Source organism: Centrocercus urophasianus, unplaced genomic scaffold (genome assembly GCF_019232065.1).
Source record: "Centrocercus urophasianus isolate 14NV4802_14NV808 unplaced genomic scaffold, USGS_Curo_1.0 seq_22, whole genome shotgun sequence".
Lineage (NCBI taxonomy): Eukaryota > Metazoa > Chordata > Aves > Galliformes > Phasianidae > Centrocercus > Centrocercus urophasianus.
Window position 1 is genome coordinate 14,632,083 of NW_024884778.1, and position 14,824 is coordinate 14,646,906.

The window sequence follows — 14,824 nt, forward strand, 5'->3', positions numbered from 1 at the left end:
TGAGCACAGTTAAATTAAGTGCAAAACATTTTTCTCTGTAAACACAGTTTATATGCCTTTCCTAATCCCACTGTTACCTCATACAATTTAGAACAGCTTTTCATCAATGATGTCGGCAGACTTAAATCTGATTGTGGCACCTATAAATCTCTTAAAGTAAAAATCTCCAGTTAATTAATTCCAAACACAGTGTTTCAATATACTTCTAATTTTCAACTACTATCACAACGCTGCAGAAACAGTCACTCCACCCAAACCATGCTTTGCCATCAGCTCTTCTCTGCAGTTAGGACTCTTTTCACATCCTATCATGCGGAAGTGCGCAATGAGAACTAGAAACAGAACATCCTTGAGCACTGGGTAAAATGTTGACATCAGGGCAAGTTCAGAGAATAAGCGGGGGATCAAGCAAACCTTGCCAGGCTTGGGTAAAACCTGAAGTCAGCAGCAAATACAGCAGTTGTCATTACACTTAGAGTAAGCTTTTCTGTATGACTGGTATCAGTAATGGTGCACTGGAAAAAAGGCTGTGTAGGAATTCATGCTGTTGTTTTATGTTGTAGTTGGCTTTTTTTGTTGTTCATTTGGTTTTTTGTGTGTGGTTTTTTTTTTTTTTTTTTTTGTTTTTTTCTTGCTGTTGCTGTTGTTTACTGGTTTGCTTATCTGCTTTAAAAAAGTTGCAAAAAGAAAGTTCAGTTCTACTGAATCCAAACCCCTGGTTACAGGAAGGACATTTCTCTGGCCCAGCTGCCTAGTGTTTAAATTATTGGCTTTGACTGTTGGTTTTTTCTTTTCAAAAACATGATGCAAAACAAAAATGTCCAGCATCAGATCTTTTCTTGAAAAAGCAAATAAGATACAAAGACCAAATGCTTGGGGTTTTTTGCTGCTATCTAGTATCTGCTTGCTTTCAGAGGTGAAACTCTGTTGGCATCATCCTAACAAGCTCATTTTGCTGATGCAGTGGTAAAACAGAAAGCCAAAGATTCATTGTGCCATTTACACCCTTCGTTATTTTAAAACAGAAGAATAGCAGATGGGCAATGGGAAATTCAATTAAGGCCCAAATGTTCCCCAGTGTTGCTAACAATGCCTCTCCTCTACCCAGAGATACCACCAAGAAACCCAACTGGAAACTGGTGCTGAAGGAAAATTTATGCTGACATGTTTATAGCTTTGCAGGGAGTCTGTCAGACTTTAAAGCAATTATTTCAACCTGATAAATATTTTTACAATTGAAACTAGCTAGGCCAAAACAAGCTTAAATTACGGCATTGTCTTGCTCCAGGGCCTTTATGCTTTAGGTGGTGTTTGGGATCAGCCCATTTGTTGTGTGTGGATAACAGATGTGGATTTACATAATATCTGCTAAAAGCACTCACAGTTTACGTTCTGTCTTTCCTGTCTCTTTCTTTCCAGCACTGAACATTTAGTGGACCTTAAATAGTGATAAAATAGTTATCAAACTAAGAAAAAGCTTTCTAGGTATACATATCTATGCTACTGAAAATGAATATATACGTATATGTTAAACATGAAAAAAATTATCAGTTCATCCAGTCACTCCTCACGCCAATCAAAAACCTAAGTTACTAATCATATATCAATTCCAACAAGGGGACAATATCTTTGTATCTTTAAAGATACAAGAATACCCAGAACAAAAACAAACAAACAAAACCAGAAGTGAATCCATAAACTGAACATGAGATTCCTAATTACTGTAAAATGAAAGGCCACACTACTGTTTTGAATCATAAACACACAGAAGATCATTGGTGGATAGAACTCAGCCCTTGGACACAGGAAGCCTGATTCTGTGGAACACTGACTTCCCTGGGAGGAACTCTGGGTCTTGCAACATAAAAACCAGGAGGAGATCTTCATTGAAACAGCTTTGCATGCTGCCAGTCTACCAAGTTAAATGATGAAAAATAGGATCTTTTGTAGAGGACAGTTAACAGACTTTCTTGTAAAAGATGCTTTTTCTCGATTATTCAGTCCGTGGAAGTGGATCACTGTTCCCATCCAACGGCTGGACGTGCAAGCAGTTTCAGAGCTCCCAGGGCACGGGCGGGGCGGGGCGGGGAGGGGCGGGGCGCAGCCGCCGCAGCTGCCGGCGGGGCCGCGGCCGGGCAGGATGGTCGGCGGGCGCGATGGAGCCGCCTGAGGGCTGGGACCCGTACGGGCGGCCGGCCCGGCGCACGCAGTGGCTGGTCAGCGCCCTGGCTTACCACTACGGGCTGGACCGCGGCGTGGAGAACGAGATCGTCGTGCTGGCCACCGGGCTGGACCAGTACCTGCAGGAGATCTTCCACCACCTGGACTGCGCCGGGGAGGGCAGGATCCCCGGCGAGGACTTCCGCACGCTGTGCCAGGTGCTGGGGCTGGAGGAGGCGGCGGAGGCGGCGGCCGACCCCGAGGAGTGCGCGGCGCTGTGGGACGGCCTGTCGGCCGAGCTCACCTTCCGCCAGTTCCACGCGCGGCTGTGCGGCTACTTCAGCACCAAGGCGGGCAGCGCCGTGCCGCGCCTGCCGCTGGGCCGCGAGAGCGAGCACATCGAGACGCAGATCCGCCTGCGCAGCCCCCGCCGCCGCCGCCGGCGGGACGCGGCCGGGCCGGGCTCGGGGCGGCGCGGCGGGGAGGCGGCGGGGCGTGGGGCGGCTGGGGCGTCCTCGCCGGAGTGCTACGAGGAGATCGTGGCTCTGGAGCGGGCCGAGGACCGCATCGCCAAGCTGGAGGAGGAGAACGGCAGCCTGCGGGAGCTGGTGGAGGACATGCGGGCCGCCCTGCAGAGCAGCGACGCGCGCTGCCTGGCGCTGCAGGTGAGGGTGCGAAGCCCTGCGGCGGCCCCGGGCTGCTGCCGCCCCGGCGACTCGGAGCGAAGCTTCGTTTGCGCTCCCCCTTGGCTCTTCGGGCAGAAATGCTGTAGGCTCACAGCTGTGGCAGCGTTACACATAGGCGACGCTCTGCAAACCGTCGTGCTAAAATTGCAGACGGGTTTAACGAAGCTGTATGCATAATGCGCAATAACATTTACACATCGCTGTTTTTTAACTCATAGAAGCAGCTTTGGGAGCTTTATACCTGCATAAGCAGTTACTTGTTCATAAATGCTTGAACTCGGAAACATTAGAAGTGTATTTTCTTCAGAGCATGGACATCAGAGCCCAGGGCTGGAACCAGTTCTGCTGGGGACTGATGAACAGCCCCTGGCTGCCGTGCAGGGCCCCAGAAGTTGTGGCCTGTTCCTGCTGTACTGGCTTGAGTGAAACGAGCACATACTTAACAGCAGTTAAATTACTCTGGCGTGAAATAGCACAGAATAGACAGAGCACTCAAGGGCTGTTTCCCATTCCTGGTGACTCAAAACAGGATGGATTTAATACTATCATAGCAGCCATGGAATGCTGCTCCATATCTGCCACTTGGCATTAGCTGGCTGGCCACCTTCATAGCGTCCAGTACAGAGGCAAAGGATAGTTTTACTGTTTTCAAATGGGAAGTCAGAGGCAGACATGAATCATAGAATCGTAGAATAATTTGAGCTGGAAGGGACCTTCTTTAAAGGTCATGTAGTTCAACTGCCCTGCAATGCACAGGGACACAAATGAAGTCACTAGTCAGAGGTCCCAGGAGGAATCAGGAGCACAAAGGTGAGAGAGAGCTCCAGAACCACTAGCTGCTCTTGGTCTGCTTCTGCTGAGCACAGCTTAAAAAAAAAAAATAAAATCAGAAACCTTTTTCCAGAATACTTGCCTTTTGAGCACACACCAACGTGGTGACATTAAAGCTACATGGAAACTACTGCAAAAAATAATTTTCCTCTGGCATCATTCAAAAATTAAATTTGTAGATACATATTCTAAATCTTTCTTCCAGAGATTGTTTCCTTGTCTCTGCATTGTGCAAAGATAGGCAGTTTGTTACTCACTGATCACCTATATGTTATTGAAGAAAACAAACAAAAACAAATCAAGCCATTTTCAGTCTTGATTAAAATGGCAGTTGTTTTAAAATACATAAATTTGTCCCTGTTTTATGCTCCTGTTCAACATAGGTAGGACTGCGGAAAAGCCACGCTAACCATAAGGAAGAGGGAACCTGTTTTATAGGGAGTAAGAAACTGTTAACACAGAACCACTCCCAGACCAAGTGCCTTCAGAGTGTCCTGAAAGAAGTAGAACTCATCCGGAGCTCCAGGGATGGACAAATCGAAGAAGCAATTAGATTCAATCAAGAACTAGAACGAGAGCTGAAGAGCTCTCAGGAAGCACTAGTCAGTCTGGAAGACTGCAACCGTAACCTGAAGAGGGAACAAGCAGAAATGAGGAAAAAGGTGGAAGAGGCGAGACAGGCAGTCCGTAACAGTCTTGGCAAAGTGAAGGAGCTTGAAGTGAAAGCTAATGAAGTGCCACGTTTGCAAGTTTACATTCAGCAGCTAGAATCTGAACTGCAGCACTATAGGTAAGTTTGAGTCTGTCAAAAAAGTGGCTATATATTCACAGTATGTAAACACAATTCAACTTGAAAATCACTGCTTGTAACTTAATGAATCCTCAAATACATCTTCTAAAGTACAGGCAGAGGGAAATTAGGAGCTACTTAGCAGGGTAGGAATCTGAAAGTGAACCCAGAACATCATTAGAAAGTAAGCCAAAGTATGTCTGCTGATCTATGGAGAGCTGAAGTTACTCCTCACACGCAGGGCACTAGCGCTCAATGGTCATACTCAAGAAAACCTCAAAAGCAATTCTTAACAGTCTTTCAGTCTGTTTCTAAAACACTTGATTTTTCACCTTCACTAACTAGAATAAATTCAGTAATTTCCTGCTGGCTAAGTTACACATACAAAACCAGCTGCAATCAGCTTGCTGATGCTCCGCTTACTACTAAAGCTTTTCAACTTGTCACATGACTTGGAGAAAAATACACAAGGCCAACCTCTGGCCATTAAATTCTGTCAGTGAAAAAGTGATGAAGTTACAGCAGAATCTGGAATACTCAAGAAGGGAGAAGTTAAAATACTTCCATTAAAACCACATTATAAAACAGTGAGAGTCTCAAACAAAAAATACATCATCTAACTAGAAAACAGTTTTTGATAGCATAAATAAATATGTTTCCAAAACTAAGAAAGTTGGTCACAAACTTAATGGTACTCTGGTTTTGTTGCTTTTTATCTCAGATAAAACCTGGTTAGTTAAAACTTGGATGGTTTTTTGTTGCTAGCCAGGTAATTCTGCCTGAGCTTCAAATGACCTGTTGAATGAAATGTTTATATTTTTATTGATCTGAAGTAAAGCTAATGCTAGTACTAAGAGTACTAAAACTAGCATTATCATATGTTATCTATTCTGAACTCCTTGTCTCTTCCTAAACTGATACTTCCTCTGTTTGCTTGTGAGAAGAGTTCATACTGAGTTATTTGTAGCATCATAGCTATTGTGCTGCCTTATGAAGTAAGGAAATTCTAAAAATAATGATTTTATCCGGTGTCTATAAGCATTGTGTATGTTAATATCTCTGTGTTTGCGGAAGATAAAAACATTTATTTTAAAGTCTATAGGATTTTAAAAACACCACTGGGTCACGTAATGTCCAGATGACTGTCATTTACAGGAATGTTTGGATGAATGAACCCTTGCTTTTGAGGTAGATGACACTACTTTCTAATCTATCAAGTTCTCCCTGGCATGAGCAGAACAGACTTAAGATGAGTTCTTGTGCTGCAGAATTAATTCTCCAAAGTACGATGAATCATTAAAAATCACCATCAAATAGATGGAGATGAACTACTTAAGGAAAGTAAGAAACTCTACCTGGGACTTGCAGAGCTGGAACTTCTATGGGTTACATCAAAACAAATAGTGGGAGTTACAAAATCCAAATTATATCTTCTTTGTAAGATATTTTCATCTCTAGTAATTTATTTTAAAATTGCATGCTAATTTAAAGTGAATATAAGGTTCAGGAAAGATGCTGGACTGACCATGCAGCTTATTGACCCTAGGACAAGGGCAGCATCCACATGCAAGACCTTTTAATGGGTCTTGATTCCATGTTAGCCATAAAGCATTTTCATCTCTATGCAATATAGCTCTTGGCATAAACAGCCTAACACTTAATGATGGTTATGACTTCCATGCCTGTGGTCACAGTCTACAATATGTGGAATGCTGCAGTTCCACATATTCCATACAGTGGTATAGAGATGCCCAAAGAACTAGAAAAACAGTAAATAAAGCAATGCAGAGCTCTGTCTTACTGTGATGATAGAGCTTAACACCAGCGTGGTTGTCTACCCTATGCAGCCATTGACATCATAGCTTTTCCCACTCAATTTACTTGCTTGCAGGTGTGGTGCAGATGTCAGAAACTAATTTTGCTCACAGAAACCAATATTCTGTTGTGCAGAAACCCAAAACCCTTGGGCATAGCTTAGTAGAGATGCAAGGAAGCTTATGCTGAGGGAAAGACAATAAGTTGGCCAAAGCGTGGAGATGGAGAAACAGCTGCTATATCTTGCAGGTTTCTCAGACCAGACAGTTGATTGTAATTTCATTGAAATTGGTAGGTATTTAAGTGTGTTACTACTCCAGTGGGCAGTTCTCTGTGTCCACGTGCCACAAAGTTTGTAAGCATATGAGCGGGATCTAGGTTTGGCAAGAGCTAATGCTGCAGGGTAGTAGCAGAGAGAAGTGAGTGGGGATTTAGTATATTACAGAAAGCATTAAGGCTGCAGATTTGTCTCCTGAGAATTTACCTCAACTAGCTTCGTATGACCACTATTTTAGCTCAGGAAAAGTCCGATTTCCTTCAGAGAGGACCATATTCAATAATGAGACTAGTCTATGAGTTTCTTCTGCTCTCCTCTTTATACTTTAATATTTCCAAGGTAAAGAAGAAAATGATTTCTTCTTTAGGTTCCAGTTTTCAAAGTTCTGTAAGTGCTTAGATCCCGCATCTATAGCTTCATTTTAGATTATCTGGCCATCAGTTAGTCCTGGAATCACAGTGACCTGAAATTATAAACCCTAAAAGCATTTAAGTACCTGCAAGTGATTAAATATTTTTCTGACTTGGAGTACCTATAAACAATCACCTTTTCTGCCCAGAGATTCACGTGTCTGTAGATCGCATGACAAAAGTTTCTATCAGGGTCTGTTAAATATTTGCTAACTGATGGCTGTATGAATTAAAAACAGGTTGGTCATTTTACAGTTTGCTGCATCGGGGTTTGAAATTTCCCAGTCACGTTGCTAGATTCCTAAACCAACATAGTAGACCAAAGACTTTCCTTACCCTAAGATGCACACTGTATTCTTCCATGCATGTGTCAGGTTTTAGTCCCCTGTTTTCTCCACTGTTAGAAATTTCTATTAATCTTTAATTATTGTTTAATCCCTACCAATTTAATGAGTTAGCTGAGACAATTCAAAGGTAAATTTTGAGAAAATTCCTTGCTGAAAAGCATGAGTTAAATTCATTTTAGAGCACAAAGACATGTCACAAGAAATTGTATGTCTTATCATGTGGTATTGCAATAAAAATATGTAATTTATTAAATCAGTATACAGGAAAGTTTAAGAGATTATGCAGGCTACATATTTATGCAGGTCTTCACAGAATCCTTTTTTGAACTGGTACACTTGATTCCATTTTCCTAGGTATAACGCTTGTCATTTGTTATTACTGAAACTCAGCTTCCAGAATGCTGCCATTCCCTCCCAGTTTGGTGTCAGTTGTATATTTGCAAGTTGGAAGCATGAAAGAACATACTGAATGTGGTGCCAGGACAGGCTCTGGCTACCTCTGCTTGATTGATTCTCTTAATCTGAGTGCAAATCACCAACAGCTATTCCTTGAAATCTTTTTTTTTCCCCACGGTAAATTTTATTCCAGCTCAAGGTGACACCACCCATATATTCTGATATAGTCCTATGGTGCATATCATAGGAATGTCACACAAAAATGCTAGCTACTACTCCTAGTTTTCCATTCAGCCCTTTCCCCTGTCAGAGAAGGAAATAAGATTGGTATGACATGAATTGTTCTTGCCAGATACAAATTGGCTCTGTTTTCTATACAACATTGTAGGTGGCTGAAAAAATTGATCACTTAATAAAATTTACCATTTTTTTCTCCTTAATAGCATTGGAGGGAATAATAGGATTTAACAGCCTTCTTTTTTTTTTTTTTCATCCTAGTGTAAGAAGTAAAAGGAAGGGTCATTTTGGATTTACACAGACTTCATAATGGAGATGTTCACAGAAGTTTTATATTGCTGTGCTAGCCAGCAGGACAGTAATTACATAGGTCAGTGAAAGGGGCCATAAAATACCAAAAATGCTTCCCATATGCATGGTCTGTCTCCCAAATTACTTAATTATCCATCAGCATTTCTATGTGTTAATGAGTAGGAATCTTTTTTACTTGGAATGCAGTGTGGCTTGTTTCTTTTCCTCCCTGTCTCTTATAAACGTGAAGATGGAGGCCTCTGTAGCATCATCTCCCCCATCTTCCCCTCTAACGAAGTTGTCAGTGTTAATCTTTCTAAATAGTTACACTTTATATTATCCCTATAACAGAAGCCGTTCAATTTTTTCTTTTCTTTTAGCAGACAGTGTCCTGATATTTTCTCTAACTCCCCTGATTATCCTTATCTCTAAACATAGCAAGATGGAACAAACAGACCCAAATCAATAATCCAAGAAAAAGAAAGGAATACAGAAATATTCCTAACCAGTACAGAATCAGTTCTCTTCATTGAATAAAGAGAAGATCTAGGAAGGAAACCCTATCCACAAAATAAGGTGTAAATAGTAGGTTAAGTCCAGTCTGAATGATAATGTACATTTTACATTTAGCCATTCTGTTCTTTTATTTAGAAAATTAGACCTTGAATAAAAAGAATCTGGACAACTTTCTACTTGAGTAGCGTCATCAATATCAGCTACTTGCTGATTGTAAGCTGATGTGCATTTTGGGAATTTATCAGATGGCTCAATTTAAATGGAGCCTGTGAGTGTATACTTGTTGGACTACACAAAAGACTGCATAGAACCACAACTGATAAGTACATCCTTGGACTAGAGCGGTGACAGCCAGGGAACAATGGTGACAGTCAGTAAGAACAATGACAGGAAGCTGAACTCATGAAGATCAGAGACATTAAACAAGCTTTCTTTATAGAGTCCTCATCTCTAAGAACATTCAGACTTCATATGAACTCATGATATTTTGCTTTCTAATTTTGCTTACATCTAATATTTTCTTCTACCTAAGACTATGAGAAGTTATTATTACATAGAAGTCTGCCAAAAATGTCAGAATTTCCAAAGTTTTTCAAGAAGTTAACAGTAGCAGTTTAAGACGTTCCTGTCATATGAGCCTTAGGCTATTTGCATGTCTCTAGCAACAGGGGAATCATAAGCTAAACAATCAAATCAGATCACTATTCTCATTAGGAACAACTTAAAGAAAATGTGTGATTTTATAAAACGGGATACTGGAATGTATTTTTATATATAGGAGAAATAATTGTGCAGAGAAGAAAATGTATAGCATCTTTCTATGGAAGGATTAGTTTTATTTTAAATGCAAGAACTGTTTTTTAAATATATTTAAATTATATTTACTTCCCATAATAATAACAAAATCTTTACTTTAAAACATTAAAACTTACACAAGTCCGTTTATCCATAAGGAAGCTTGCATGTTAATTCTGACATGACATGTAGTCAGTTTTCTGCCTTCTTCAGCGCTGCAATGATGATTACATGGGGAAAGCTTTCCCTAGTTCCTCACTAAACCCACCTTCTTATCTGGCTGCCCTTGTTTGCTGTGTTTGGAGGCATTCACTGCGAGCACATTAGCAGACACACATCTATGGCACCGACCGCTCACTGGGCTGGACATGCTTTCACCGGATCCAGGGCTTCTCTGCAGCTGTGAGGAGGAGCTGTTTGTGGAATGGGCTGGAGCCGTCACCCAGCAGCCCCCATTGTACAGCCCTTCCTAGCAATTGGGATGTAAAAGGAATTAACTTTGTCGCTTTGTCACCTGCAGTATCACACAGCTGCCTTTTAAAGCCATTCTCTGCACTTCTGTGCATCGTGTGAATCATTCTAACCCCTCCTGCCCCACTTGTTGCCAAGGAGTGTGCAGGTGGCATTACTGCAGCTCCCGACCAACTCTGGGACAGCCCTGCACTGCTCTCCCTCTGCTGGCTGCCCAGACATGCACCCTGGGCTTTTACAGTCCTTCACCCAGAAAAAAGATGCCTTCTACTGCCAAAACTTTCCAGGTGCTGCTATGTGTTATCCGATGGGGATTATGCCAGCAAAATGCAAAGATCAATTTCACACACTAAGGTAACTCCTTAACTAAAACTGCTCTCTGATGTACACCTTTCACATTACTTTGTAAAAACGCAATCCCTGCTGGAGATTGTGCTCATCGCTTGGAACAGTCACCTCCACAGTAATTGCCAGAACAAAAATTCAAATGAAAGGCACACATCATAAATAGTTCTCAACTGCACTGCAGTTAAATGAACTGCTGCCTGACCCCTCCTCTACCAAACATGGGTGGTGAGCCACTGAGTGTCACAGGGCTTCCTGGGTGCATTCTGTGTGAGGGCCCAGCTGGGCGGTGACAGTCCCAGCACTAGTGACAGTCACCAAGTGCACTGCTGGTGTGCTCAACTTACAGACCTCAGAACTGCATTAAGCTTGATATGATTGGGCTTGCAGTACTGATGCATCAGACCCCTCTGCATACAGATACAGGCAAAGAAAACTAAAGCTTGCATCATGGTTATTCTGGGAATGGAGTTGTCAGTTTGACAAGACTGGGATTTATGCATCTTTCTTGACCTGTAAACCAACTAACATCAGTGTATGAGAGCTGTGCAAAAAGAACAATTGTATGTTACCAAGCAGAATGCATTAGTGAGCCAGGAGCATGAAGCCTCCTGTCACAGAGTGTCGTAGCTCATTAGGAGCCTCATGATCCAGCTACAAGGACTGCTAGTGGTGCCTGCAGTCACCTGTTTGCCTCTATCTTGCTTCTTACACAAACCTGCCATGTTCTAACCACTTTTATGCAAAAGAGCATCTGCAGATAGGGAAGTTTGCCTAAGCATTTCAGTTTTCCCTGTCTCACTAACACAGCTCTGCCTGACTGGGCCACACTGTGTTTCTTGTGGCTCATATGGTCAGACCTGTTGGATTCACTGGGGGCATTCCTCTGCTTGTAGGACTAACAAGACCATAACCAAGAGATAAATCAGTTACAGATTGAAAGTCTTCCAAATCTTCCTGAAAGATGCTTTATTAAGGAGCCAGCCATAGTTTAAAACCTTGCTTTTTCTTCAGGTTCCATTTCTTCAGTTTAGTGAGACAAAGTAATACTATATCTTAAAGTAGTTGTTCATGTTCAACTTGAGTCTTTTAAGTCTGTCTCCCTAGACATCAAAGACTGACAAAAAATCTGAAGTGAAAATACCAGAGTCTAGATGCTGAGAGGACCAGGCTGCTGACAGTACTGTAGTCAGGCACTCAAACATACGTGTAGCATCAAGTGCTTAGTGACTCTGCATAGCCTCTCCAGAGGCTGGACTAAAGCAAACATGCCAGCCCTATTTCAAGTGGTTTTAGTGCATGTCAGTTCTGCTGTTAATTCACATAAATTACTTTGAAAATCAAACAGTGCTGATAATCTATCTCAGGAACAACCAAACAACTCTGAGTTTCTTTAAGCCTTGTACTCCACTGGAGGTAAAAAAGGGAAGAAAATTGTAATTTTTTTTTCTACATAAAACCTGAAAATTACTTCATTAATTAGAAGCAATTATTTATTCTTTGCTCCTCATCTCTCTTTCAGGATATATAAGATAATTTGTAAACAGATACTGATCACCTAAGTTTTCAAACAAATCAAACTGATTCATTCTGCCAAAATATTCTCAGAATATGGAAGGTTAATAGCCTACAGGGGAGGAGACATCATCTTGAATACATCCCAAAAATGACAATGATCTGATGAGATATGAAGTCACATGGAATAGTTCAAGGAAGATTTGCACATAAAAGTTAAAAATGAATTTTTTTTTTTCATTTATGTGCCAGGAAAAAGCACAGAATCCTGAAAATTGGAAATGCTAGAGGAAAAAACAACTCAAACTCCTCTGACTTGTAAGAAGCAGCTTGCAATGACACAAGACAGTTATTTAGCAGTACTGCAAATATTTGCTGGAGTGCCATATTCTGTTTGTCCATCTTCTCACTGTAGCCATAATTTCTGTTGGACCATTGGCTATGTTTACTCTGCTACTCTCTTCCCTTCGTTTTCATGCACATTTTTTTTCAGCTTTATCATCATCTTGTCTGCATGCCATGCAGGTGATTAAAATCTAGACTAGTATTGCCTTTCTAGTGCTTGACTGAAGGTCTTTTCTTTGTGAAATCTACTCAGCATACTTGCCAGATTTGCCAGGCAGTCTGTATCTCAGCTATTCAGAACTGTAACCACTGATGCAACCTAAAGAAAACTGCCGCCCTTAAACTAGAAAAGAGCTAGGGAAGAATGTCCTACACGGTCATGAAAACTTGGATTGAGCAGTCTCCATATCTGATTTTAAAGCTTCACATTCCCAAACTGTAAAAGCAGGACACAAACTAGAATTTCTATCTTGCATTTTCAAGGGGAGGAAGGAAAGAAATAGAGATGGGTGATCAGCTGTTTGAAGTATTGATTCAGTCTGTTCTAAAGAGGAGATATTTCCACAATTCCAGATGTCTGATTATCCATATGCTCAACTCCAGCAACATGGAAGTTGTGAGAAATATTAAGAACCGAGCATTAGATCTTATTTATAAGACATTTTAATGTGTTTTTGTAGTTTCTAGTAATGCCCACCTGAAAATCTGACTAAATTTGATAAATATGCATGTATGTCCTTAGAGGATCACAAAGTTTTGGGTCAACTTCAAAGACATGTAAACTGAAAGCATGAAATGAAGCTTGTTCATTATTGCAGATCCCTTTTATCACAGGATAATGACTGAATTCTGTTCACAAATGTCATTTCAATCAGTACATGGGAACATACTTTATGAAATAACAGATTGGATAATAAATGTCAAATGTAAACCTTGAGCACGGCACATCTTTAAAATGTGGATTTGTTCCTTTGTAGAACAAATAACTCCAGCCTTCATAGCATAAAACCACTCAAAAAATACAGCACAGAGGCTCTGATTGACTGTGTGTTGCAGACCCTCCACCTTTGTGGAAAAAAGTTCTCTCAAGAGTGGGCGCCTGAGTTTCAAGTTGCTAATTGCATCACATTACACATCACCCATTTCAAGAAAAGAGGTGCCAAGTATTAGGAAATGGATTATGCTGGAAAGCTCTCAAACCTTTCAATAGATGCATAGAATAAAGTCAGGCCCTGTGTTTTGTTTCTTTTCATAGCATAATGCTTCAGTATAGGTTCATGATGTCACATTACTCATAACACTGAAAAATCTGGTACACAGAGCACATCTGCTCTGCTTCTATTCTCTGTACTTGACCCCATCTCATGTCCTTGGCATTAGTTCATGTAACGTAAAAGTATCTGGTACTGCATATGGTGAGGTCAGCCAAGTTGAAAGCACAACTTGGTCAGGTTTAAGTGGAGCTCTGAACGTGGAACATTCACACTCCTGGCGCTTCTGTGCCTAATCAGAACTCTGATTAGCAGAAAATTACACAAGGCTGAAAAATGGGCAATCAAAGCTAGTGCTCGTGAAAACTGCAGAGCAGCAGGTTATTTGTGTCAGCAAATATCCAAAGGTGGGATGTCCAGCAGTACACGTGCAACTGGAGTTACACCTATATTTTGTGATGCATCAAGGTGTTGACACCCACTGCATCTCCTCCAGAGCTGAGTGCACCAAAGCAGCATCAGCACAACGTTCTCAGCACCTCAAAGCTGCATGGCATAAACACTCAAACACCAGCTCTCTGCAATTAGTTCATGTGATTTTGATACCATACAACATAGTCTCTCCCCTAAAAGCCCAATTCCAGTGGGTACTCTGTACTGCAGAGCAAAGCGAAAACAAGGGAGGTGTTTGTTTGTAGTGGTTTGACTTGGTGACAGATCTGGCACAAGGAAATAACTGGACCTCTCTGACAGTGACTGTGCCCACTGAGCTCAGAGCCAGTACTGCCAGAGCCTTGGTTGTGATCAGCCTGGCTTTGCAATAGGGAAAGTCCTCTGGCTGTGAAATATTACCACCACTGAGGTAATATTCCTGGATGAATGCACCACCTTTGAACCAAAGACCTTTCAGTGTAGCCAGAGGGCTGATACCTGTCAGAACGGTTATGATTAATCTCCGTACAGCAGAATTGTATACTTGCTCTATTCTGGGGCTGCAAGTCTTGCACTTGCCACTTTGTCCCTTGTCAAAAAAACAAGCTCTATAGTAGTGTCCTTCCTATCATTTGTGTGCTGTGTTCTCCTGTCTCCCTTTTATTACATCTCAGCTACAGTCTGATTTTTTATTTTTTGCTCATTATCATTTTGAGTTTCCAAGTGGTTACAAATGCATTTTAAATAAAGTACATAAACTTAAAGCTGTTTAGATAAATATTAGACAGTATATGAATTATTCAATGGGCAACTACATGATGCTTTGATTAGAAAAGTCATTTTAAGTTTGATGTTCTGCAACAGAAATCATGTTTGTTAGCTGTCAATTATGGAACCTGTCAAGCACTTTCTTTGGTCAGTCATATAACACTCGACAAAGTGTTCTGCCTGGTT

At 41.3% G+C, this 14,824-nt stretch overlaps 1 protein-coding gene across 1 annotated transcript in view; it reads left to right on the forward strand.

Moving 5' to 3' along the window:
- Positions 1-2,156: 2,156 nt before the first annotated feature.
- The window catches only part of EFCC1 (EF-hand and coiled-coil domain containing 1), a 49,526-nt gene continuing 36,858 nt past the window's right edge, over positions 2,157-14,824 (forward strand). The window contains exons 1-2 of the mRNA XM_042823162.1: positions 2,157-2,825; positions 4,061-4,467. Coding sequence (XP_042679096.1) covers positions 2,157-2,825; positions 4,061-4,467 — 1,076 coding nt within the window. The remainder of the gene's footprint in view (positions 2,826-4,060; positions 4,468-14,824) is intronic.